The 27796-nt window shown below is 40.1% G+C and overlaps 1 protein-coding gene across 13 annotated transcripts in view; it reads right to left on the bottom strand.

The window, feature by feature from the left end:
• LOC308188444 (uncharacterized protein C3orf20-like) overlaps positions 1-27796 on the bottom strand; it is a 44204-nt gene that overhangs the window by 13279 nt on the left and 3129 nt on the right. For 4 of the 13 annotated variants that reach the window (XM_080577447.1, XM_080577451.1, XM_080577454.1 and 1 more), the window contains exons 2-4: positions 11578-24676; positions 9695-9971; positions 7632-7748 (exon numbers count right to left, since the gene is read on the bottom strand). In XM_080577447.1, coding sequence (XP_080433573.1) covers positions 7632-7748; positions 9695-9971; positions 11578-11633 — 450 coding nt within the window. In that variant the 5' untranslated portion in view covers positions 11634-24676. Of the gene's footprint in view, positions 1-7631; positions 7749-9694; positions 9972-11577; positions 26704-27796 lie in introns of all 13 variants that reach the window. The other 9 variants (XR_013945507.1, XR_013945508.1, XR_013945509.1 and 6 more) reach the window with 9 other exon arrangements.

The raw sequence follows: 27796 nt of genomic DNA, 5'->3' as shown, positions 1-27796 counted from the left end.
ACTGAGACAGTCAATCTCAAGGTTAATTTCCTTCTTCCTTCTGTCTAGGAATATTTCACGCAGATTAGGAACCTTCCCATATTTGTACTATGGAAAGAATTCTATTGATTCAAATTAATGTGTATATATGCACTCAGATGTTCAAGGAAAAAAAAAAAAGAATTGATCACAGTGAAGTTCATTTAAATGTAATTGCCAGAGCTGAAATAAATTTAATGAAGGCTTTGTTATCTTTCTGGGCTTTGTAGTACCGCCCTTCTTGAGCTGGTAATGACAAACAAGATGGTTGAGCTGTCCTTTTCATGTTACAGATTATCTGTGCTGATGATGACATACAATTTTTACATCATTGTGGCATTGTAAATAGGTATCTAACCTGTAAAATACAAAGTATAACTTGTAAGCTCAGCAGGGCTGGAGTGGCCAAGGTGTTTCAACCAGCAAGAATCTGCAGGGAAGCCCAGAGAATGACCAGAGCTCCAGAAAATATGACCTATAAAGAAAGGTTGCATAAACTGTGCCTGTTTAGTGTTCAGAAGTGAAGACTGTGGGAGCATCGTTATGGGAGACAGAAGGTACATAAGATTTGCTACAGAAAGACAGCCAGCAGTCTGTTTTCCATGTCTGTGATAAACAGAGCGAGAGCTAATGGGCTTTAACTGCAGGAAGAAAAATTAAATAGGAAAACCTGACAAGCAATAAGAGTACAAAGCATTTGGGTATAATTTTGTCAGGATATCGTGGCTTCTCTATCACTGAGACTTTACAAACAGGTTGAACAGCAAGAGTTGAATTCACCTCACCTACATCTGAATCCCACGGAGAGAAACTGGCATTTCCAGCGTGTGATTCATTCGACCCACTTCCATTATGCCCTGGAAGAAGATGATGCACAGTGTGGAAGTGCCTGTTTCCCGTCAGGGGCTATGAAAGACTCTAGAAAACTGATTCAGGTCTAGAGGTCTCTTTTGTAGATCTCTGAATTTGTATTCCAATTGCACCATCTCTCATGTCAGTAATAGCACGGACACGGTTGATTGTGTACTGGTGAAAATGGCCAGGCTAGGTGACCTCCTGAGGTTGTTTCTAGACTATGAAGGAAACGGAGAACTGTCATTGCAGAAGGTCTGCCTAAATAAATACGAACACAGGAGCTACTTGTTAGTAAGATGACAGTAAAAAAAAATTTTAAAAAAAAGGTATTGTTTGATGGCTGCTTGGCTGAGTAATTTGGAACTAGATCTTGAGTAATTTGATTGTTAATAAGCAAACAAGTAAATCACCACCAGTCAATGAGCAAACCAGCATTCTTAGTCAAAGAAGCCAAGAGCAGTAGAGGCTGATTATCCTTTAACTTTCTGATTACGGCCTTTCCAAAATAGCTTTTGTGAAACAGAAAACAGTACAAATAGTTGCTAAAGTTTGGTTCTGTGTATAAATAGAGGATTCCACATCCTGAGCTCATTTTGTACATGCTATTTTTACTAGAAAAAAATACTAAAAACGTTGTCATCTTGATTATCTGCAGCAGAAAATGGCAGAAAGGATTTTGAATGGTATTCCCAGAAGATTCCCATTCAACTCCTGAATCCAGAGAAGTCCAAATTCATTGAATGGCCTGATATAGCACAAATTCCTTTCATGCTGTTGATAAGCTGCAGAATCAGCTCCAAACATTCAGCCTGTATCATAATGAGTGCGCTTAAGAAGCTGGCAAGGCTTCGGTCAGCTGCAAGGCAAATGCAGTTATAGAACCCAGCCTTCCTTTAAAGGTTTTGGATCTCAAGATCAGCTGGAATGAGATGGATCGCTGTGACTTTCCCTCACCTTTTTCAGGACAGTATTCCATTTTTCAAGGGACAAGAATTATGAAAACCTCGTCTGTGAGATTTCTCATACTGCTAGTTTAACTTGCCCTGCACAACCACTTAGAAGTGTGCAACGCCCCTTACCACTATGCTACCTCAGTATTTTCACCCTGTAGCAGTCTGGAAATGGCAACAGCATAGTCACCAGTGAATTTCAATAATTCTTTGTTTCATCTGAAACATGCATGCCAGAATGCTGGCTGGGGAAGGGGAAGTTCAGGAGATATTAAGGTCAGACTGTGGTTTCACCTGACTTTTGTGGAGTCTTATGCATATTTACATCTTCTGGGGAAAAAAAAATCATGAATTCTCCTGCACTTCATCTGGGCCTTGTACCTATGCTTGGATGGCTGATTTCTCTGTGGATGTCTGTTTTTAGGTGTGCATGTGTTTTACCACTAATAGCAAATCCAGCAGGTGTTAACTGAGGGCAAGCTTTGTCCCCTTCCTGTTTTGTTTCCTCTTTATTTTTCCTCTTCTGTCTTCCTCGCATATTTAGAGGACTTCTGTCTGTGTTTCACACTTAACAGACAGTTACTGATGGCACAAACCAGGCGCACTGCTTCTTGCTGGACAGGCCAGTTATCTGTGTTGTTGCCTGGGATAAGCGTAGTCTGCGGTCAAAAATGTCCATCTTCAGTCTGTGGCTGCATGGCCATGGCGCAAGTGAAAACTACAGCTGAGCATAAGCAACTTCCGTGGCTCACCCGGCATTCTTCGAGTGCAGGAGCACATTCCCAGCCCCAAGGGTCTGGACGTCAGGTTACCTTCTCCCCTCTGTTGTATCACAGTGTCGGTCCCACCTGCTCTGGGAAGCGTTACCTTTTAGGAGTTGTGCTATTGCGGCTCAGCCCCATCCAGAGCTAATTATAAATCTAGAAAAGCGCTAGAACTAAGCATTCAGTGCTAGTTTTCCTCAGCTAGCTCTCATGACATCTAACCGCCATTCCACACAGTACAGCACTGATGGATGGAAGCAAGTACATCAGCTAAAGTTTGTTCTTTGAGTCGAATGTGATGGTCTTACAGCAGTGTGTGTTTGTGTGAGTGTACGTATGTAAGCACACCATGCTTTGTTGTTGTTAGGTATTGTTAGGTTCATGTTTGTTATCCTGGTAATTTCTTCACAAATGATGCATGATTATAAATTGGTAAACTACACAGAAAAAAACACTACACCTTGGGGGAAAAAAAAAAAAAATACTATGAAAAGAAAAGAAAAGAAAAAAAGAAAAAAAAAGGAAAAGAAAAAAGAAAGAAAACAACAGGAATGTTTGGTTGTTTTGTTTTGTTTTGTTTTGTTTTGTTTTTTACCCAGCACAAACAATGCTGTTGAAAAGCCACCTTTTGTTAAAAAAAAAAAAAAAAAAAGAGCAACAAAACTTTGGTTCCCTTCTGCCTCCTGCCCCTCAAACCTACAACTTCCTAACATTTTGAAGGCACAGAAACTGCCCATAGATCTTTAGATGGGGGCAGGGGGAGCGAGGGGGGTTGTCCGTATGGCAGGAAGTCAATGCCGTGATCAGAGAGAAGCAACTGCCCCTGGGAGCAAGTGCGTTATTGTAATGCTTCTGTAAAATGACTTCCTCGAGGCATCTAAGACTATAAGAGCTGACTAAAAGCAAATGTTTAATGTCATACAACATTCCCTTCTTGCCTAATATGTAGATTAAAACTTGAACTTAATTCTTTTTCTTTGAAGCCACGAATTCCTTCTCTCTCACTTCTATTTATTTACTTGAACAATAGTTATTTTAGTAGGAAATTAAGGATGGACTCTGTCCTTCTGGGTGTACGAGGGGTAGCCTTTGGATTCATTAAATGCAGAGGACAATTGTGTTTCATTTTGAATCTTTTTTTTCTGATCATTTGAGGAAATTCCCGTGGGTGTTATACCAGAGGAAATTAGTTATGTGCCTCAAGACGAAAACATGTAAAATTAAGTACATTTTTAGTCCTACTTTTACACAATTTGAAAGAGACCTTCCCCTCCTGGGGACATTACTTTTGCTTTACTGAAGCTTTGCTGCCTAAAATAATACAAAATTAAAATGTTTGATATATGTAGCTGAAGATGATTCCAGAGGCAAAGAACCTTCTTCTCATGGTCTCTGTGCATTTTTGCCCCTTAATGCTTTTACTGAAGTTTTACCCAAATTAAAGCAACAACATCGCATTATACTGGTATGAACACAGCTGCACAGGATTATATCAAAAGCTCGTCTAGCTCATCCAGTATCCTGTCGCTACAAGTGGCTGGTAGCTGAGTGAGGAGTGGAAGGGCATTTATAAGAAAGTCTTACTCTGTGACTCACGCCAGCCTTAAGCAGTTAACAATTCAGGGATTTCCTTAACCAAAAGCTGTGTCTGGGGCATCGTGTTGATAGCTGCCAGTGGAGCTAACCTTCAGGAATGTATCTAATTCCATTTTGAACACACTTATACTTTTGGCCTCCACAACATCCTGTGGCAAATAGCTCCACAGTTTAATGATGTGCTGTGAGAAGAAGAATTTCCTTTTGGTTTAAATCTGCTGCTTATCTTTTCATTGGTGCTTGATCATGCCTGTGATTTAAGAAACAATGAACAATTACTTCTTATTCCTTTGCCACACCGTTTTTCCTTCATAAAGCTTTCTTGTACCTCATCTCAGTTCCTTTTGTAAGTTACCCTATTTAGTCCTTCCTTATATGAACAGCCATTCCATGTTAAATCCTTTCTTGAGATGTGGTGAAGACAGTCACGTGCTGTGTATCACAATCTCAAGAATGTTTCCTGTTATATTCACCCTTTTACTAAACATTCGGCTTGTACTGTGACCACTGCAGAGGACTGATCAGAGGTTTTCAGAGACATGCCTGCAGATGAATCTTAGACCTCTTACTTTAGTGTTAACAGCTACGGTGTCCGTCTTCGAATAAGTAATTATGATTCTTTCCCCCCATATAAATTTATTGACAATTAATGTCATACGACAACTGACTATCAACCACTGGGCCTTGCACGATCCCTCTGGAGCCTTCTGCGATTAGATTTGAGCATTCCAGACAGGCGAGTGTGACCTGGAATTTTGTTCCCTATGACACAACTGATTTTTCAGAAGGGGGCGGCGTGGTGGTGGTGTAGATGTATTCTACCCTAAATGTAGTGACTTCGTTCTGATCAATTATTACTTCTAAACTGCAGGCAGGCTGGTCCCGGATCTTCAGCACAGCCAGTGCTGCTGTCCAGTAAAAAAGAGCAATGGCTGATTATAGGTTCTATAACTTCTTAATATTTATCATTTTACTTCTGAAGTGCTCTGGAAATAACTATGTAAAACGCTGTGGCCCTTTCTGATCTGTGACTTCTGGCAGAGTTGCAACTTAAAGCTTCTTGTCTTCCTTACGGTCTTTGCAAGTCAAGGCAGCACGCAGACAACACGAGGAGAGGTGGAGCTGCTGCCTCCGGCAGCTTTCCTCAGTGCACTGTGGCCCACAGAGGATGCTTGTACGCGGATGGTGTGGCTTTGGTCAAGTCTCGCCCTTCGCAGCCAGTCCCGTGGAACGGCTGTGAATTGCTGCTGGTCTCGTGGTGGGCAAAGCTGTTCTGGCTGAGCATGGTAGCAGCTGGGTGGACCTGACTGGGACCTGCTTCAGGATGGGTTGACCCCCTCCCTGGAAACAGCCAGGGCAGCTCCATCCTTATAGCATGTTCCCTGTTTGGTTACCGTTTGAAATGTTGTAGGGGTTGTAACACAGTGAAATAGGCTCACGCCCTTGAGGCTCTTTGTTTGCTCAGACTATTATTTGTCATCTGAGAGGCATTAGTGGTATCGAAGAAAAACCTATTAACATATTTCTTCTAAAAACAAACTCCATTCTTCCCTAAACAATGGTTAGTGTCTTGTTCAAGCAGAACAACTAGCCACCTTGCCTTTATCAATCAGTTTTAAAAGCAGTAATTAAGACCATGCTAACAGGCTAATTAGGTTTCATGTTTTACTCCTCATATATCTTTTGTCTGTATCTGAGCACTGACAGAAATTGAGCTTATGCTGGTGTCTTATCTTTGTAACAGTGAATTAAAAGTAAAGTGAAGTAAAAAAAAAAAAAAAGTTGCATATATACCATATGATGTCTTTAAACTGTTTTTAAAACTAAAGAAGGTTAAGAGCTGTCCTAAGGATAATCAGTTTGTGAAACCTAAAACATTACTTATTATTCCGATTTTTCTTTCAAAAATAATAAATCCTTTCCACACGGGAATGCAAAAAGGTAACAGAACAGAATCAGAGTACACCTCTGTAATTGGTTAAATGAAATCCTCAGAGCTGCTAACAATCATTCTCATTCTCAATCGTGGGCTATTCATACTAAAAAATGTAATCTCTATCTTCTCTGCAACAGACCCTCAGCTGATAGTGACTTTACAGGCTATTTTCCCACTTTGTACAAGTAGTGGGATTGGAAGAAGTTTTGTTTTGTTTTCTTTTGTTTTGTTTTTCCGCATTTTGCGTTTTCTAATTATTTATATCCCTTTGCCACCAGAGAGGATGAAAACATTATTAGTATTATCAGGATAAAAGAAGCTGAGTGGTTAAGAATTTAATCTTCTTCAGATATGTATTCTGTGGTTTTATACACAGCTAAGCAATATCAGATGGACTGCTGGTGTCACCCAGTGGACAGAGAAGTTCATCACAGATGGGTGTCTTCATGTAGAGATTTTTTTCCTGCTGCAGGAATAGCTCATTCCTAACCGACAGAAATAGCCTTAATTTTACAGTAGCTGAGATGAGAAGATATTTGAAAGATCTTCTAATGCCATGGTCACTGCTACAAAGGTATAAAGCAAACACAGGAAGCAGTACTTGCTCCTTACCATTATTAATAAGGTAGACAAAGAATAATCAAACATTAATGAGCGGGGACTCTCTCCTACCGGGAAAAAGTGATTAAAATAACCAAGTAAAGCAGCACTTGTATTGTTGTTTATGAAATGATGTGAGGATTATGAAAATCCAATTATAACGCAATTCTGTGAGATGCAAAACAAGATTGCATTCTCTTAACCTAATAACAGCTTGCGACAGAAGTGAACAAGACCTGGAGAATCCTTTTCTCACAGAGTTACAACAATAATGTATTTCAAGACAAGCAACCCATGTTTTGCATGCAAAACTTTAATGGAACAAATCACCTATGAAAAATGAATTAAACACTTGCAAGGAATTTTAATGCTTTTGGGCCGCATATGAAAGATATACAAGTACTTAAAACTAACTTTAGTCCATCCTTCATCTTAGACATTTTCCTGATTTTCAAAAGGTACTTCTGAGAATGTTGGAAAATTGAAGCTTTTTTGTTGTTGTTGCTTTAAATACTGAAACACACCGTTGTGTGATGTGCCACACAGACTTTTTGCCACAGATGAAGCAGAAATGGGGTTAAGTGCATAGATGGCTACATCTAATTACTGGAGTCCACGGGAAGAAATCGTGTTCCTTTTCTAATGCCGTGGCAAGTAGCATGTGCTTCCTGCCCTTTGCAAGTAGAAGGAGAATGACCTGATGCATCGTAAATCCTGAACTGCTAACACACAGAGAAGGGTGAGGGCTGCTGGGGTGACAGCCTGTACCTCTGCAGAAGGCAGACTAACAATCTGCTCTCCTGCTGGCACAAATATTCACGACATGTGGCAATCCCAGAGTCACTCATTTGTAACCAGATCACAGTAATAGCATTAGAAGTTAAATAATTGACTGCAATGTTTTTAACATACCAAAAACATGCCAGGAGCCACATTATGCCTCTGTTCCAATAGGGAACCTCTATGATCTGTAAATGCATCTGCAGAGGCGATGTCGTATTTGAGGAGGCGAAAGGAATCCAGACAACCCTAAAGCAAGAAGGGAAGCACAATTATATAATTAAGTAGGTGGTCAATTTTGCCTGACCAGTGCATTCCTTCCAAACAAGTCCTTAAAAACTCAGCTGAATTACCTTTCTCTGTCAGACCACGTAGCAATGGTTCTTCACGCTATGTATTTGGTGACAGGAGCTTCTCAATTTCTCCATTTCTATTTGTGAGTCTATTTCTCTCAAAAGAAACTGCTCCTGTGATTTGTAAAATCAGATCGATAGTTATGATAGCGGGGGTGGTAGCTAGTTGCTGTGCAACTTCTGTATGACTTTGTCGTAATCCTCTGGAACCCTCACTTTCAAGAGTCTTTCAAAAGCCATTAGTGAACAGGGGCCACCTGCAGGACGCCACACGGTGAGACAAGGAGACAATGCGCAAGGGTTTTTTTTCCACGTGTGTTTTTTCCACCCATTTCCCAAATGGGTTTTGAGGCCAGGCTTTCAGGAGGAAGGACCAATATGAAAATTTAGATCTGAAAACACCCTTACTTTCATAAAACCTTACTTTACGTAAAATATAGATATTTAATTCAGATTTAGCCTCTGCTTCTTGGATTAAAAATCCTGCTAGTGCTGAAATGCGTAGATTTTTCCCAAAGACTTCATGAAAGCCACAGTTTGACCTCTTCTATGCTAACTTTTCAAATACAAATCAGAAATGACAGCTGCTGTGTAAATAGTTTCTGAAGGAACGGATAAATAAGACACGCTGAAAAAAGTCATTTTGATGCCTTAATTGGAATTGAGGCTGCATCTACAACCCAAATCCTCTTAATATTTTAATTTCAGTGCAGGTCAACTAATGACTAGTGGCAAAGGGAAGATTTTGAGTACAGCACTCACTGATGTTTACTGTTGTGCCCACAAAGTTGAGATGATGAGATGGTAAAAGTGCCTGTGGAGTCTATACTACCACTTCCTCTGTTACATTTATTGGGAAATTTTAAACGTAATTATAATAATAAACAATATCCCGAGGACTAAAACAAAAAGCATTCTCTACTATAAAAGAATTTATTGTATTACTTATAGTTCACTTCTTTGCCCTTCCAAACTTTATCTTAGTCCTATTTCCAGTCCTTCTAAACACAGACTTACACAAAGATATTTCTGCTGTATATTTCCTTAGTTTGTGGCTATGTGAATGTGAAGACTGAGTCTTGCATTAAATCATCTCTCATTAAGTTTATACAGTAATCAAAATGAGCTGGTTTATAATTTTTAATCAGCATGTTTCTGTGTGGAATCTTTTTCATTCATTTTTGTTAGAGAGTGCTGATTGCTGGAAGCCCAAATGTTTCAACAGTAACCCAAAAGAAAGTGCTTTGTCACATTGCTACCAAATCACAGGTTTTTGGTTAACCAGTGCAATAGATTGTTGTGGTAATTAATCCTTGGGGCCTGCAATGCCACAGTAGCCTTAACACACACACTGCCTCAGGGTTCCCTGGTACTGTGCCGCAGAGGGAGAAAGCCCCTCAAGACTCAGTTCTAGGTTTTATTAATTAAAGTTTGAGGTCCCTGCTCTACATCAAGGGATTATTCAGGGTTACTCCCTCAGCTCTCCTACAAAAACGAATGATGTGAGGAATTCCTTCAAGATAGGGATAGTGATTTTCTCCGTCTTCAAAGATTTGGATCCAAATAATATTCCGTTTTCAGAAACAATTTATTTTGAAATGTCCTTTTTCCAGGAAAATCTAGGATTTCTCGACTTTTTATCATTTTGGAAGTTTTTGTTTTGTTCTTATTATTAAATTTCCTGTAGAATACGTATTTGGAGTTGGTGCCAGTTTGATGTTTCTGTTGAGACCACTTTTCATATACTTTAGCAACCAGCTAAATAGAAAATTATTCCCAAAAGAATCTTTAAGATTTTCAACCATGTATTAGAAAAACTATCTACTGTCTGACAAAACCCACCTGGGCACAAGGCATACTCCTGTGTTTGTTCTGTCTTTCATACAGCCGCTCTGTTTTGTCTTCACTAGGATCCTTATTTGTTCGTGAAGGTGAGGCACAGACCACTATAACTTTGTCCTTAAAGGACGCTGGATTGCTAATGAGGTGATCGTACTCCAGGTCTGACACGCAGGGAATCTGATGACTACTACACATGCATGTCTCCCCTTCCTCCCCCACCATAATTCTTCGAAGCACAGCAGGACCAGCAGCCTGCGGTGTGCCCCACAGCTTGTTCCTGTCACAAGGAAGAGAAAACACAGGGGAAACTGTTAGCAGGTCAGATTGTCGAATACATCAAGCACAGATTGAAGAATCATTTTAAATCACCTCGATAAATGACAGGCCTAGGCCCAGTCACGCTCTGTTATCTGAGGTGTGCAGTCATCTAAACGTTTCAGGTATTTAAGGTCTGATGCAATGTGGGCTCTGTGGAGCTGCCGGCTTCTGCAAAAGCACAGCCCCTGAAACGAAGCAGATGGGAGGAAGAGGAGTGTGCTTCAGCCAGATGGGCTGGACAGACAGGCCTTGGTGGTAGCCAAGAGCAGATTTCAAAGGACGATCCCTGACTATCTGAAGGTATCATAGGCACCTCCAACAGCTGATTGTAGTACACTCGTTTCATAATTCAGGTATATGTGCTATGTGTGCTGGTTTTATTTGCCTTTCACAGGTGTGATGAAAACTAATTTGTTTGAGAAGTGCTTTGACATTTGAGGGAGTTGGGTTCTGTAGGTCATTTGGTCCTGTAGACTAAAGCAAGCAGCACAAGTGCCAAGATCCAGAGACTTACCTTCACACTTCTGGCGAAGTCATAATTTCTTCAATAAAGCCTGCCACACTGCTCTGGGTGATGTTATCTCTGAACGCAACTTCTTCACAGTGAGAAAAAACCCTGGGAAAGATTTGGACCAGCAAGAAAGGGGAAGGGAAGGGAAGGGAAGGGAAGGGAAGGGAAGGGAAGGGAAGGGAAGGGAAGGGAAGGGAAGGGAAGGGAAGGGAAGGGAAGGGAAGGGAAGGGAAGGGAAGGGAAGGGAAGGGAAGGGAAGGGAAGGGAAGGGAAGGGAAGGGAAGGGAAGGGAAGGGAAGGGAAGGGAAGGGAAGGGAAGGGAAGGGAAGGGAAGGGAAGGGAAGGGAAGGGAAGGGAAGGGAAGGGAAGGGAAGGGAAGGGAAGGGAAGGGAAGGGAAGGGAAGGGAAGGGAAGGGAAGGGAAGGGAAGGGAAGGGAAGGGAAGGGAAGGGAAGGGAAGGGAAGGGCTCTAAAACCCACAAGCCTCTCCTGAGGCCTTCCAAAGCTAACAGAAAGATTGCAGAAAGATTGTTGCTGTGTTTGGAGATATTGGATCAATCCCCAAATGGTTGTGCCAAGAGAAAAGCATTAAAACAGAGACCTGTGAGGAGCAGAGGCCCACAATATATGTGCTGAAGGGAACAGAAGGAAAATGGAAATAAATCTAAAATAAATGGATCATGGAAAAGAGAACATAAATGATCTCATGAACAAAAGGAGAATATGCAAAATTCTGGTTTTCAGCTACACGTGTATGTAAAACAAGACTAGAGTTTCAGCATACTATTAGCAATAATAAAATACTTGAATTTTATGGTATTTCTACTTCATTAGTTGAGGTATAGGCAAGTCATATGAAATTAAAAGTACTTTTTTTTCCTTTAATTTTGCTCATTTTCAGACATTGCTGAGTTTGTAAAAAAGACTCTGAAATACTGATAATAACATGGAAAAAGAATGTAAATTCTTACTGTATGACATAAATAAGCAATCATGAAAGAACCATTTAGTGACTTGGGGGAAAAGCAGTTCTTTCATTTTCCCCTCCTCATTACCTGAGAGGATAAGAGCGTGGTTCCTGCTGCATGCCATACAGAGGAGTCAACTTCATTTGGTAATTGTAACTCAACTACTGCATGATGCAAACTGGAAAAATAATAAAGTTAATCACAGAATTACAGAATCACAGAAAGTCTGAGGTTGGAGGAGACCTCTGGAGGTCATCTTGCGCCACCCCTCTGCTCAAGCAGGGACACCTAGAACCGGTTGCCCAGGACCATGTCCAGGTGGCTTTTGAAGATCTCCAAGGAGGGGGACTCCACAGCCTCTCTGGGTAACCTGTGCCAGTGCTCCATCACTAACACAGTGAAGAAGTGCTTCCTGATGCTCAGATGGAACTGCTTGTGTTCCAGCCTGTGCCCATTGCCTCTTGTCCTGTCCCCGGGTACCACTAAAAAGAGCCTGGTCTCTTTGCACGCTCCCTTCAGGTGTTTGTATATATTGATGAGATCTTCCCTAAGCGTTCTCTTCTCAAGGCTAAACAGTCCCAGATCACTCAGTCTTTCTCTTGTGAAAAATGTGCCAGTCCCTTAATCATTTATGTGGCCCTTCACTGGACTCTCCAATAGCACATCTCTCTTGCACTGGGGAACCCAGAACTGCACGCAGCACTTCAGGTGAACAGAAGGGAAAAATCACCTCCTTTGACCTGCTAAGGCCAAAGTCTTAACTCACATGTAGATCTTAAATCTGATCCTCAGCCTTTTACACTTCCCTCTTCATGCCCCATACAAGTTCCTGACTGTTGGATTAGGTATAACTAATTGGCAGGTTGGCAGGTTTATCTGGTGGGTAGATTACAAGTCACAAGGAAAAATATTATGAGTGTTGATGTCAACAAGGTAGAAGAGGGAAAATTAATCCCATATAAGGAATACGGTGATGCTCAATCTGTCTTCCCCATAAAAGAGCTCCAATATATGGAATGTATCTGTTGCTAAATTAATCAGAAAAGATACAGAATTCAGGCAGTGCCATTTTCACTGACCCACGTTCAGTAAAGCAACATGTTCTTATAGCTTTTGTTTGTATTATTAAGGAGGCTTTTATGTAACAAGTACTCACAGAATGATTCTCATGGCACGTAATACACCAGCATGAGCTCTCTAAATCAATTTCATTCCATTCAAGGCTGAAAACAAGCTTATATTAACCTTCTGCCCAGGTCTGGCTTTCATGCTGTCAGGAGTTAAATGTACTTGCAGTGGATTACATTACCAGATAGTTCATATAAATGTTAAATCTAATTAATATAGAGAGCAGTCTTCCAAAGAGGTTTATGGTTCCTCCACACTTTTTTTTTCCTCCTCTTTTCCCAACCTTTATTCCTCTGTCTCTACAGTCTCAGTCTAACAAAAGCTGCAGTATCAGGGAAGTAGGGAATCAGACAGGGCATTCATTACCTGCCCCAGCGTCCACAGTAATTTCCTCAGCATAGGGCTGGAATCCACTGTCTGTGGTCAGCTTGAATAATATCAAGGTACGTGTCCAGTGCAACGTACCTCACTGCAGAGATCCCCCAACAGGTTGTTCTGCTTGGCTCAGGGCAGTACTGCGCAGAGGCACTAGCCTGGCCCTGCAAAGGGTTTGGTGCCTTAGCACGCTGCTGGGCCTTCATTAAGTTGCCTGGTCCCTGCAGGACTGACCAGTCCAAACGCAGTGGCACACCGATGCAGCTCGAACTCTGCCAGTTATCTAGGGGGCTTCTTCAGCACTTGACTGGTAATTGTGGTGCCACGCTGTATGGAAACGCTCAGCATAGAAATATCTGCTGACCTCAGAGGAACTACGTGTGCAAGTACCTGCTCACCGATTTGAGAAACAGGCTGCCTGTAGGCCTCCTGTCTGGTTCGGTATTCAGGCCAGCAGTGTCTAGATTCTCTGATGGTCGGTCTGGGGCTGGCTTTCAGAGAACCATTCAGTCTAATGTGGCACCTGCTGAGACAGAACCAAGCTCATAAAACCATACTTTAGCTGTTTTCTGACCATGCCTGACCTAGGGTTGTACGATAATAATTCAGCCAGTCATCCACAATAATCATTTTCAATATTGTGACCCTTATCATGATTCTCTTTTTCAGACAGGGGAGCTGTCAGACTGTTGTGGTTTTACTTTTGTTTCCCTAGTTCTAAATTGGAGTAGACACCAGATAACCTACTTTTCTCCACAGCTGTAGGATTCTCTCCAGTAACGAGTAAAATATATTTTTCATTCTATGCTAGATTTTGGTCTCATTAATTTCTTAGTTTAGACCATTTTTGGTGTTGTCAGTTAATCTACAATGAAATAACAAGTACAAGTATTTAAAATGCCACTAACTACAGCTGACACTGATGTAAGCAAATGTCACCTTCTCATATCCATTCTCAAAAAAGTCTGGCCTTTCAAAATAATCAGTTCTTTTGGCCCACTAGTGTTTAAAGAGAAATAAATGTGCTTGGAGGAGGGAGGACAATATGATTGCAGAACACCATATACATCTGGTGTATGTGACAGAGGTGTCTCTAAATGAGTCAGTGCAGAGTCTTAGAGGGTGAAGACCCATAACAGATTAAATTGACTCAGTAAAAGCTCCTGGACACACCTTCTTGATAGGTTTTTACTGACACTCCCTTGTGCCAGCAGGGTAACTGAAGACATAGGCTGTCTCTGACTCAGACCTTAGCCATCTGCTGTACCTTTTTTATAAAATTTATCCAGGTGGAATTTGCTATGTCAGCTATTTCAAGTCAAATCCTCCTAAAGTCAAATTTTCCACCTCCGTGTTTTGTTGAGGAATGCTCTGGGTGTAGAGAAGTCAGAACTGAGAATTGTATGCATTCTAAACACCTACACAAGGCTGTGAATGAGCCAAAACTGTGACTCCTGCTGAACCAATTCTCCCTATTTCCTTGTAATCCTGCAGAGCAGTGACCCTTCCAACTCCACAGGAGAAAGATATCCAGTGAGTTACTAATCTCAGGAAGACTTGTTCTGGTGGCCTTTCAGATACCAGTCTTGCAAGGACTCGAGGGTAGTTCTATCTCTGTTATAGCCCAGGCACTCCTAGAATTAGAAGGAATAAGATATCGTTTCTCACCCCAGTGTTAGAATACAGTATTATAGGATGTATTAAGAGTTTCTATTTTCTTTTAACAAAGAACTGACAAACTGCTAAAAAAACTAAGGTCCATCTCATGAAACATAGCTTGAACCATTGTTGTTTCCAAACAAATCAGAAATAGGTTAGATTTCAAATATGCTCATTTACTACTTTTTTGTTCCCTCATTTAGAATATTTCCTTTCCCACATAAGCAGAAATATGTGTGAGTGAGAAACCTTTTTTTTTTTTATGCTTAATAGTGTGATGCTAGTTGTAATTGATCCATTGGTTGCATTCTAACATCTAAGACTATGAATCACACATAATGAAATGATTTTACAAAATGCCATTTAAAAACTCTGACAAATTTAATTTCTCAGAAGTTTAGGAGTTAATCTTTCTTTTAAAACTAACGACGTGTATACATGCCTCTTACAGACCTGCAATGTATGTTTTTATATTTTCTAGACTAAATACTTTCATATATAACAGGAAGAAGGAAATAAACTCTGAACAAGCATAGACTGTTTTGTTTTTGTTTTACTTGGATGATAGATTTCTTCTGCTTTTCCAACAACTATTTCATAACTATCTTTTTCCTGACCTCCAAACCACAAAAAAAAAGTCTGTTTTACCAACAGTATATTTCAATCCAACTTTGAACTACAAGAGAGTATTTGCCACAAAGATGTAGGGCATTGGCCGGATGATTAACCCAGCTCAATAACCAGCTCACTGTACAGAAATGAAGACAAGGAAGATTTGGATCAGGATTTCTTAGGGCTTCGTCCAATACCCACATCTGCAGCACAATATAACTACTTCAAAATGGGATGGGTCAATACACTTAATATTCTATCTGGTAGGCCGCAGAATTCTAGAAAATTATAGATATGACTTAGCCATCCTTTCTGAGCAAAAATGAACATTTGAAAGTGTTAAAGCTGCACCTATAGAGTAAACACGGGATGTAGGGTGACAAGGACTTAATCACCAAAAGGTATTAGCAGGAAATACATTAAAAAATTAAGCCAGAAAAAAAAGGCAGAAATAGGAACCTAAGCGCATGGAAAGATGCCTCACTTTGGGCCAGATCTATAGTAGGTGGACTTCAGCATAAATCAGCATAAATCCACTGGAAATGAATATCCAAGCCTCTGGAAGCTCTTACTTGATCACTCTGTAGCACCGCACATAGTGCTTATGTTCGAAAGTGTACTTTATAGGAAAGCTCATCGATTCCAGAGTTTGCAGAGCAAATAATATTTTCAAAGGTCCTTAGTAAAATGCAATACTGTAGCTGTTACAACATATGAATGCCTCTAATTGTGGAAGAGCCGCACCCTGCAGCGGTGACAAAGACAAGCACACACTTTCATGTTGCTACTTGTAGACCAAGCTAATTGCAAAGCGCCCTGCAATCCTCACTGTGATGTGTTCATTAACCTGAATGAGAACAAAGGAGGTTTGCTAACTCCACCAAGTTTTCGTATTTATGGTAGATGGAAGAGGCCAACTGAAGAAGCCTCAATGAGTTGATTATCCAAGACAGTTGGTCATTGTTGAGGAAATGATCAGAGTTACTCTTACAAACAAGTTTAGTTTGGTCAATCTCATTTGAATCCTGTAAAGTTAGCTTCTAACATATGAACTGTGGACAGAGACAGCACTTTGCCTGGATGACTCCTGCCCAAAGTGAGCATCCTGAGATTGTGCATGCTTTGGAGGGTGATGCTGTATGGCAGGAAGGTACAAGAAACATTTCAAACCACTCAGGAAAGTGGATCTACTTCTAGTGGAGGCAGAGAAGCTGTGGAGTCAGGCATGGACAGATTCATGAGGAGCTAGTCTGTGCTTGCCCTTTAACTACTGCTGTTGGTGAGAGTAGGCAGGATTTGGACAGTTTAGCCACCAGTAAAGAATCAGCGTTTTGACACATACGATGTAATTTATGAAAATCATGGTCACTAAAGCCTTTAGCATTGTCTGTGCACAAAGACCATGAAAAACGCCCTAGTGACACCAAGCAGGAGACTTGGAACCACTTTTCCTGTCTTACATTTAAACAAAAAGCCAGTTTGCACCGTCTCTGACACTCCTACCCATTCAAATAAAATATGTTGCACAACTTTACTAAACTCATAGCCACTTTCACATGACTCTTGAAGAACATCAGTTTACTATAGCACGTAGTTGGAATAACATTCTATAATCCGTACTTGATAATTCAAAGTTGTTCGATAATTATCTGATATAACCTTTACAGACTTTGTAAAAGCCAAAACCACAGATATAGCATGGTATTTCAGAAGTCTCAAACTCTTGCAGACCTTATAGCATAAACAAAGGTCAGTTTACAGAAAATATCCAACCCTGAATATTTATCTATATTAAACAGTAATGTCAGTTGTAAGAATTTTATTGCCATTTGTTTGTTTGAAGTTACGCCTTCATATCAGCTGACAGCCTGGGTAGCATGAGCCAAGAAAAGAAAACCTGTTATATACTTGGCTACCTGTCATTCCGTCTGGGTCTTAATGTATGCCCTGCATAGAATACCAAGCATCCTGCCAGTAGCTCTGTATTAGTAGCAAGAAAGAACAAATCACCTGACCCAACCGCAGCAAATAATGGTGTGTTTACAAACTCTGTGCCTGAAGGCATGCTTACTGACTTGGGTTGCAAATGTTTTACTTTAATTTCTGGTATTTTTGCAGCATCCTAGGCCCAGATTTGGTAACTACAAAGCAGTGGAAGTCTTTTCATGAACTTCAGGGGTAATTGGATTGGGACTAAAGTCAGGCAAACAGTAGCCTGTTACCGACCATACCCAAAAGAAAAGTGGGAAATAGCTCATTCATATTTACAAGCTCAGAAAGGTTTCTTCCAAAATGCATCTAGCAGGGACGATGGGCTTCTTGTTTATTGAAATCTTGAGTTAGAACAGTCCTAGGCAATCTGCTTGTCTTTCTTCCCTAAGGAGCAACATGAGTGAAAAAAAAGGTAGCTCATGTAGAAGTTGTCGGGAAAGCCAGTCTTTGTAAAATGTCTTAAGAAGAAACATAAGCTTCATGTTCCTTGCAATTCAGACACCTCAGAGAGACTAAACGTGGGGGGCTGAGAGGTAAGAACAATAGTAATAAAGCAATAAATATTATCTGTGCTATAACTGGCTGGGCAAGCTTGCCATCCCGAGGCCATTTCCATTCTCTGACCATTTCTTCATCTTTATTAGTCACCAGACCTCCTTCCTGATTAAACATCACTGTTATGGCAGTGCTGTAAACAGGCAGAAATGTGAAACCTGTTTTTCCTGGTGTATCTCAGTAAAACCTAAACAATTCAAGAATCTCTCTTTGATCTAGGAGTCTTTAATTAAAAAGCCACTTTGCATATCCACTCCTTCATCCAGCATTTCTCATGCTGTAGGCTTGTGAGGCAGGTATAAATTATTATCCCTGTGTTACGGACAAAAGAGTAGAGTTAAATTCTTGTTTTAATAATTCAAATGGAAAAGAAGCTGGTGTCAAATGGTGTGATTTTAATGCCATTTCCACTTACTACTACAGTCCTAGGAGTTCTAAAACACTTCAAATTCTACTGTAAATTTAAAAGAAGAAACAAATAACATAAATGGCGTGTAGATGGTATTCATCTATTAGCCTTCAGTTGACAAGTTTCAGGAACATTTTTGTGTCTCTAGCCTTAATATTTATTATGGATAATACATATTCTGATGCTATTATCTTTTATCTACCCACAAGTAAATAACATGTGACATGCTGCAGAGAAGATACAAATTTTGTAATGCACAGAAAAGGTTTTCACATCATCAAAACAATTTAAGTGGAATCTGTGTGTTGGCAGCCAGATCTTCCCTGCACACACGGGATTAGAGAATTTGGGGGCTTGAAGAACCATGGATGGTTCAGGGTTTGCTGGGTTCTCTCACATCTTAACTGAAGAATACTGAATTTGAGTCTTTAATAAAAGATATGTTCAGATTTCACTGGGTTTTGGAAAATGAATGCATAGATATTTACAAGGACAAAGCAAGAAGCACAAGACCCTGAGATTTAAGGCCTGCACTTTACATTTTCTATGTATTTTTGCTTGTTTTCTGTAATGTAAGATTGGCCAGTGTAGGTAAATTTGGTGGGTTTGATTTTAAATCTTAATTGAAAATTGTTTAAAATGCAAAACTATGCTGTGTCTGCTTTCTTGACCACTGGGTTCTGCTGTTTGCCATATGGCGGCTCTGGTGTGACAGTCATGCCAGCCTGAACCTTCCATGTCTTGGGGAAAGTTTCTTCTCTGTAATCACCATAATGCTATAGAACGGTTGGTTTGTCAAACCCAACTCCTTTCAGCTTGGATGCTTGCTCTTTTCTGTTTACATGAGGAAGGAAAAAATATCTCTCTGATTAGTTCTTGCTAAGCAGAATCCTTGGGTAAGATTTCTGTTAATTTAGAATAAAGTTTGACCTAAACAGAAAACATACCTTAATACGTTACTTTCTCAGCTGCGATAGAAATGATCAAGGCCACTAATTTAGCTAGGAATTCAAGTAGCCTCCCAAACAGCAGTTAACAGCCCATCGGCTGTTGTTTTTTTTCATGGACATTTCAGTGCTTTGACAATGGATTCAGCCCATGAGATGCACTATAGTGTGGAGGTTCAGACTTCTTACCTGATCAGCATGGCCGGTGTGAATGTCAGGTGAAAATTTCTGGTTTAAAGTCTCAGCTATCATACACTTACAATTACCTTAGCAAGTCATTAGGTTCGTATCTTCAGCCACAACATGGGTAAAATGTGCCCAAAGATTTGTTCTCCTCTAGATCTTCTCCTTTCTAGTTAATGCAAAAGAACCTGCTGATCTCCCAATTCCTTCCCCAGTCAGTCAGACTGAAGTGGCAGATTTCAGTTTTCTTCTTCAATAGCCTTTCATGGGGACCTCTTTACAGCTAACAATATGATTTTGAAGTCAAATTGTCTTTCACATGAAAATCCAGAGGAGTTTTGTAATGTTAATGAATCAATCCTTTCATGATAAATATTACGCATTACTCTCAGATAGACGGGAGTCAAACAGTTGCCCAAGATCACACAAGTCACCCATGATTAAGTTGGCACTAGAACTGACTGCACCAACCCTCTACACACGTACACAGCAGAGATCCACTGACTGTGAGGGCCAGTACCTCACAGAGACTTTGAGGCTGGCTGAGTTGACTCAAACCTAGGAGAAAGCTAATTATGCCTGACAGTTTTTGGCTGACATTCTTTTCAATTAGACTTCTTATGTGTACTCCTCTACACGTACATATGAGTAAATGCATACATACTTCTGCTCTTTAAGCAGTTATAAAAATATGCAGGTCAACACAGGAGCAGTAGACAAATGAAACCACTAAAGGAAAAAAATGAGCAAAAGAGATGGTCAATTTTGAGGAAAGCTAATTATGTAAAACATTAGCTGATAGAAATCAAAAGAACATTTTTGTCTTCAAGCCAATATTTTTTGCTGTTTCAAATTTGCCATTAAATATTGCTCAGTATAAACTTTTTGCTGACCAGGCTAGGCACAAATATTCAAGAACACTAAGCCAACTCCCATGGCACTGACACAGGGATCTAGTGATAGCATCAGGGTACTGCAAGATGAAGAGCATTGTTTTACTTCCAAACAGACGGGACAACGGGGTCTGCAAATGCTGCAAAGAAAACACGATCAGATCCTGTGAAAGGGAACACCTTGCTTGTTGGGAGACCCTACGACCCTATTTGTGGCTTAAATGTTGTCTTCAATTAGATGACTAAGTCTGCTGACTGCAGAGCTCTTGAGAACAGTAATATGGTAGACCCCAGGACAGCTGTGCCACAGATACGCGAAGGTATTCTCAGTGTTTGGATGAGTTGTATCTAGTTCCTAACAATTACAGGCCGGGGTATATCAAAGTCCTAAATTCGGAAGAATAAGTAACGTACATTTTAGAGTGTTCCCTAAAACAGGTGATTATAGGACATGGTATGTCTCACAGGTGGGAAGACAACAGTGTTCATTTAAATGATCAGAAAATATAATGTTTCCAGTATAAGCTTCAAATATTAAGCTTGTTTGTTGCTTTTCTTTTGCTTTGCTTTGCAAGCACATTATATAGCTATCAGAGGCAGACAGAGGTTGGTCAATTAAACCCAATTCCAGTTTTTGCTCCAGTATCAATTCTCTTGGACTTTGGGGTACTTGGTTCCCCAAGGACTAAAGCAGCGACAATAACCTATACCATGATGAAAAGTGTGCTAGTGTACTCTGTTTTACAATGTACTCTGCATTGTAGCATGTACATTCTTACACACCGGTAACCGTTAGATTTTGCACAGCCGCTAGCTGCTAAACCTATTCTCATCAATTTTCTCCTAAGATACAATGCTGATTTCATGAAATTTGAGTATGGTTTTAATTTTTGTCAGTGTACACGAACTATCAGTTAAACAGCAGGACATGTAATAGCTGAAATTCAGGAACTGTGCTGTAGATACAAAATTATACAGGTTAACTTTAATAACTGTCCTTGTAAGTAATTAATGCTTATAATAAGTTATCAGAGAAGACTTTTTCATTTAAACTTAGCCTGGTTTATAAATTCCAACACTTCTTCTGAGAATTGATCCAGAGAGGGTAGATCCTAGCTATTTCAGATATCTCCTGCTGTCATTTGATATTATTTTAGCACTAGAGCCGGTACTCAGAGAATGATTGATGAATTTGGAGGCTACTACACCTTTAAACATATGGCCAGTTCTCTGTGGGGAGCCTCCAGGATGGCAAGGCCGTCTTGTGCTGAGCAAAAATAGAAGGTTTAGTGCAAGCAGAATGAAGAAGGCCCAAGGCCTGATTCTGGCCTCTGCATCTTATGGCAGTCTTCTCTCAGGCCCTGACAAGACAACAGATTACAGATCACAGCACATTATCAAAATGCAAAATGGTTTTAATGGGCCATGGTTTCTGTTGCAAAAGATATTCAAATGGGTTTTCACAACTACCAGGAAGTTTATCTGCAGGTTAATCATAATCAGAAAATATTGTCTCACCACTAATCCCTGAAAATGTCTCTGTTGAGATAACTCTTATCTTCCATTACCAGCAACAAAGATAACAATGTGTTTCCCTTTCATGAATAGTGAAATGCTAAGATGAACTCTCAGAGTTTTCAGAGCAATAACACCCTCCAGACTAGCTTGTTGTTTTGGTTAAATGGTCTCCCATAATTTATGTCCTACTTTGTAAAAGCATTGCCATATATTCTAACTCTGTTTATGGAAGTAAAAATATCAGTTACATTTGTTTTTGAATTTGCTCTAGCCTCTCCTGTGTCCACACATAAGGCAGCTTCTGATGAGTATCTTCAGATTTGAGTCAGAAAGCTGGAAAATCAAACCTAGACTAACAGAATAAGAGCTTAGAAATAGATGAATAAGACTGATGATAATGTCAGCCCTGTTCTATGGTATGTGTCTCGGGAAAGTAGGGTTCATTCATATGAACACATATGGAACTTTGGGAATTGTCTTCTTATACAGATTCTTTGCCTTGAAGAAAACAATGGGAGAAAGAAGGAACATGTATTCTGGGTGCCTTTAATTGAAAAACAGAGATCGATGCCTATGAAGAGGGTGGGTATCCAGAAAACTGCATTATTCTGATATATTCCAAGTTAGACATAGACACGAACTATGTCCAACTTCCCATCTGAGTTCCAGTCACTGTTTAGTTGGTTAGCCAGTTAAGTGCAGGATTGCTGCTGAAAAAGGATGTAGTGTAATGCTCCCGTGATAGGAAAGGGTAGAGATAGATTAGTGGAAGCTGGTTATCTCCACCCTTAGGTATTCATTTGTGATTAAGAAATCTCCAGCTGCTGCCTAATTGTACAGTGCACTGACAGATCCTCTGGTGGAGTGCTGAAGGGAAGTGTGCATGATCAAGAGGAACAATGATCTTGAGATCATTGAGCAGAATAAAGCTGCCTGTGAACCCAAGAGCTAAAGGTGGAATCAATAATATTGCAAACTTAACAGCACAGTGACACCAAGGGCATGCAACTCCACAATAAAGCATTTCCTGATGGTCCAGGGGTGCTGTCGCTTTGTTACAGCCAGAAGAAATTGGATGCTGCATTTTCAGGAAAGGTTATAGGACTCTCCCTATATATTGATTTATGGAGTTATTCTTCCATGCTAGGATGCTGGATGTCTCTGCAGCACTTTCAACAATGTATAATTTTTTTTATTTTTTTATATTTTTTTCACATGCCAATGTTCTCAAAGAAATCCAACAAAAGGTGCAAAGTAAGCAGCCCTTCCCTTCAGATCTTTAATTTTGTACACATTTTAGGCAAAACTTACATAATACCCTGTGACGAACATTTCAGTTGATGCATTAGTGTTGCCATTCAGACCAAAAGTTATTAACTCAGATACGTGTGGCCAGTTAGTTTCCAGCAGGTAAAGATTATTTTTGGTTTAAAATAACCCAAAGCAGTGACTGATCGTGTATTCTGCTAGCAAAGGGTAGTGGACCTGCCGTGGCTACATACAACAAACAGGTACTGAACCTTAGTGGTGGATGATCACAGATAATCAGTGAAGGACTGAGTATTTAAAAACAAACTGTACTGAAGAAGCAGGGTATTACTTCTTCATAATTACTCCATTCTCATACTAATCTATGCTTTAATTAATTCAGGCATCCAGAATAGCACGTCCAGGTACTGCATAATTCTAACCACCTCTGCTAAACACCAGCTTTTCAGAGGAACTGCCTGCTACTCTTGCCTCTTTCCTCAAAAATGCTGTATGAGAGTGAGAAGCTGATTGCAGTGGGTGACTGGCCAGCATCATTTTTCACAACAAGAGCTAGACAGGAGGAAAGCAGAGTGAGCTTATGAGCACAAATGCAAAGGTGAATCAGCTTTTAAGGACAAAAATTCTTTTATTTTTAAAGAAGAAGACTGCAGTACCACCTGGAGAGCTGGAACAGGCTTGTCCCTGACCTAAGATTCTGCACTGAGAATCACTGACACTTGCTGAATGAAATACTCTGGATGCAAATGTTCTTCACTGGTGCAATATGTTATGACTCTATCACTCACCTTGAAAGAGGAGACTAAAAATGCTTTGATAAATGATTTGAAACATTGCCCAGTTTCACCAGCTTTGTTCTTCTAAGTGTTTGTACCTCTTGCTTCAGCTGCAAAGCTATTTCATCATGTCCTAAAACAATGCTTTGCAGAGAACTGCAGTATATCAACCTATAAACTGAAGCACTTTGGTCTACCCAGCCAATAGAGAGTGTAGTCTTAAGAGAAAGCACTTTTCTCCTTTTGTGGCCAAACATTACAACATAGCACACTTATACAGCACTGTATTACCTTCACTTCCTAAAGGCATGTTTGATGCTGTCTCAGGATTTCTTTTTGCCTTTGTAGTGCAGGCTGGCAGAGCAAAGCTCTTCTTGTATCATTCTTTTCTTATGGCAGTGATTTCACCCTCCTTACATTTGGATGCCAGAGCACAGCTCTTAACCTCCTCTGAGGCTTGGCTTCTCCTGGATCTCACAGTTTTGCAGGCTAGTGACTTCTGGTGCCATTTACAGTAATCAGCCCGCCCAGTGAGTTCTCTTAAGCTGTAGGACAGCACTTTCACAAGTCCCTGTGGGAAACCAGTCTCATACCTAGCAAGGAGCTGCAACTTCTCTCCAAGTTCCTGTAACATGTTGGCAGCCGCAGACTTATTCAACATGTTTGGTGGCGAGTCCTTATCTGCCTACGGGATCTGAGATGCTTGGGAGATCTTTGGCTTGTAGTCCTCTTTAGTGGTTTTACACAGGGAATGACAAGATATTTGACACAAAACTGGACATTTTTCTTTTTGTGTATCATCATTTAAGAAACCATCTTCTTGCCTTTCTGTATGCCCTTGTACAGATGGGATTCCTGCTTTCAGTCAGGCTGAGGAGAAAAAACACAGCTGTATCATTCGGTGAGAGCACTAACAGCTAAAGAACACAGAAAACACAGACAGGCTAGTTTTGCTGCCTCAAACATATGTGGACAGGCTGCCAGTGTCCCTGTGACAGCTGAGACTGAGCTACATTTCCTCCCAAGGAAGGCACTCCTAGATCAAGCTCAGAAATGTCTGCGCAGAGCCGCATGAGGCAATTTAGTGCAGCCATCGCCAGGGAGCATCTGCGCTGACAGTGTTGCTTAGGAGTACGCCTGCTGAAATGCCATGTAATATAACACGGTGATTGATTTCCTCTTTCCTATGTAAAATGATTTGTTCTTGCCTTAGTAAAATGAAAATCAAATAAATACAAGACTTCGCTTGCTTAGAAGTGACATGCAGTGGACATTTAGCTTTTAGATGTAATGAAACACCGAATGTCTAAAGGAGTCTTTTTCAGTAACGGCTGATTCTACATAGCCTATTTTGTGTTTTGTTTTGTGGTTGTTTTTTTTGTTTTTGTTTTTGTTTCCCAATTCAGGAACTCAGATCTTCCATGGTTGTGAGAGGACCATCTTTATTTGAAACTGTAGAAGCTAATTAGAGGATTGCCAGTGTGGAAAATCTATTAACAAGCTTTAGGAGTTTTAAAATGTAAAATACAAAGGAAGTTTACAAAATGTCTTAGTCCTCAGGCCTCTACACACACACAAGCTTAGCTACAACCACATGGTTACCCCCTCCAGTTTCAATAGTAGCTTCTTTCACTATTGTAGTTGACTGCATACAAATGTGTTCGTAGACTAAAACAGCCTGAAGTAAATTTTTGAAATCTGAATTTCAAAAGCAAGCTACGCAAAGCAAGGTGTGAAGGCAGAGGCTGTGTTTTTCTTAGTTCAGTTTTCATAACTGAAAAAAAAATAACAAACTTTTTGAAAGATACCTAATAAAAATATTACTTCTTACAAAACCAGTGTTGTCAACAGTCTTAGATGCTCATGGCTTCAGCAAAGGGCTGTCAAAAAAGTGACATGGCCATTCAAGGGCACAGAGCTCAATGCAAACAAATTCCAATATCTTTGTTATTTTGGTATTTCTGGGAATATTATTCTCCAAGTAAAATTTTCCTCCTAGCTGCTCAACTTCTACTCTCTTCTCTTAAATACCAGGGTTTCATTGGATCTTTAAAATTGCTAAGCTCACACAGTACAGGAAAAAAAAAAAAAAGAATTTTTAATACATTTTTTTCCATGCCTTTTTTATTTTTTCATTATTTTCTCCTTACAGACTTTTAGAAGCCTGTGTATGAAAGAGGTTAAAAACACCATCAGTTTCTTCTAATCCTTCTCTAACTCTTGTCACCTTGCTATGTTTTAGCCAGCAATTGCACACAGACAGACATAAAACTAATAGCTAGTTCTGAAGTGGTTTCTGAGAAGTCATGAAACATCAATAATAAAAAGGCTAAAAAGCTGATAAGACATAACACAACTGAAAATGTACGTAGTAATGTACTTGCTAGCGAACCAGCAGTGGTGATTACCTAACGGTATATTTTATGTCAACTTAAGAAGATTCCACCTCTGTCGTCCCTGTTTCTTTACCTCCTTGTTGGAACAAAAAGAGCATTTTAAAGTAAGCGTGATGAAACATGAATTTAAAACCCAGTTATCCAAGGGAGTCACAGCCCTGAGGAATGCTGTGGACAAGGGCTCACACTGCATTAGTCAGGACATGTGAACTTAATGAAATCTGCAGAACTCTGCATCCAGCAATGTGTTGTCCAGTCCATTGCAAAACAACAGAACAAGGCTATTATGTGGTGTTCTTAGCTCCCACCACTACTGGCATTTACCTGGGAGTAAAGCTTACAGGATGAGGATGTGTAGTGAGCACACTGAAATATGAGGACAGTTCTTCTGGTATCTGCTTGCCCCCCTCTTTCGTTCTAGCTTTAATCTACAACAAAATGAATGTTTCCATTATAACTTTGGAGGATGTATGAAGGTGAAGAGGGAAGTAGAAGAATATCCTAGAAATGATAGAAAATACCTAGTCAAAGAAATATACAGGTGCTGCCTCTAGTGCTGCTGCTCTAAGTATTGGTTCCGTCACTTCCTCGGTGAGGAAGGGGTGGAGCACACCTACAGGAAGATAGTTATGTCAACAGGCTGTGAGAAATAAAGTGCTTATGTTTTTTTTACACTAACAGTGAAGCTAAGCCATTATTTTCTATGTGAGGCCTTGAAAATGTGCTTCAAATATTTTAAGAAACACCACTGTAAGATTGGCAATATATTCACAGGTCAAGGGATTAAATTATATGAAGCTGATTACAAAACTGAAGAACTAAGTATCAGTTTTTGCTTATTTAGGTTCATACCACTCCAAACTAGTGTCTTCATGAGATATGGCCTACTGTTACTTCATATGGTAGATAATGTCTCAGTTAATTTGTAATCTGAAAAAGAAGACCGTTTCATCTGGAGGTATGACCCAGTGACTGTCATCAAATATGCTTTTATTCAAAAAAGGTTTTTTATGACTCTACCATAAATATAAAAAATGGATTTCAAAGATACCACTGTAGCGACCTCTTACTCTGTGCAACCTTCCATCCTCTACCAAAATCACACAAAGGCAAAAAGATCTGCCGCTGGGGCATCCCTCTCTGTAGCACAACCTAACACACATATCTCTACATGCCTAATGCAATAGCTCCTTATCACAGAAACGTAATAAATCTTTTGGAAGCACAGGTCCAGGCAACAGTTGTTCTATTCATGTGAAACTTGTCATTTATAGGCACTTTTTTAAAAAATGAGCTTCAGAGGAGGCAATAAACTGACTTATTTTTGTATTTCACGGCATACATCTATTCATGCAAACTGAAGAGCATTTGCTATGTCACGGTCTGAGTGCACAAACAAGAGTCTGTGATTCTCAAGGTAGCTCTAAGGAGTAAGGCAGATTAAATTTGCTTCTTTTCAGAAGCACTCATTGCATCCTTTGAAAAGCTGTCCTCTGAAGGACATTGATGTTGTGACGCTATCTGATGCATGGCAGGATGTTTGGATTATGGCTGACAGACTGTAATCAAACTGATGGAAAAAAAGGCGGTAATC

This window comes from Anser brachyrhynchus, assembly GCF_964034855.1.
Source record: "Anser brachyrhynchus genome assembly, chromosome: 1".
Classification (NCBI taxonomy): domain Eukaryota; kingdom Metazoa; phylum Chordata; class Aves; order Anseriformes; family Anatidae; genus Anser; species Anser brachyrhynchus.
The sequence above is the reverse complement of the archived record's forward strand: the minus strand, read 5'-3'. Positions and strand labels throughout refer to the sequence as shown.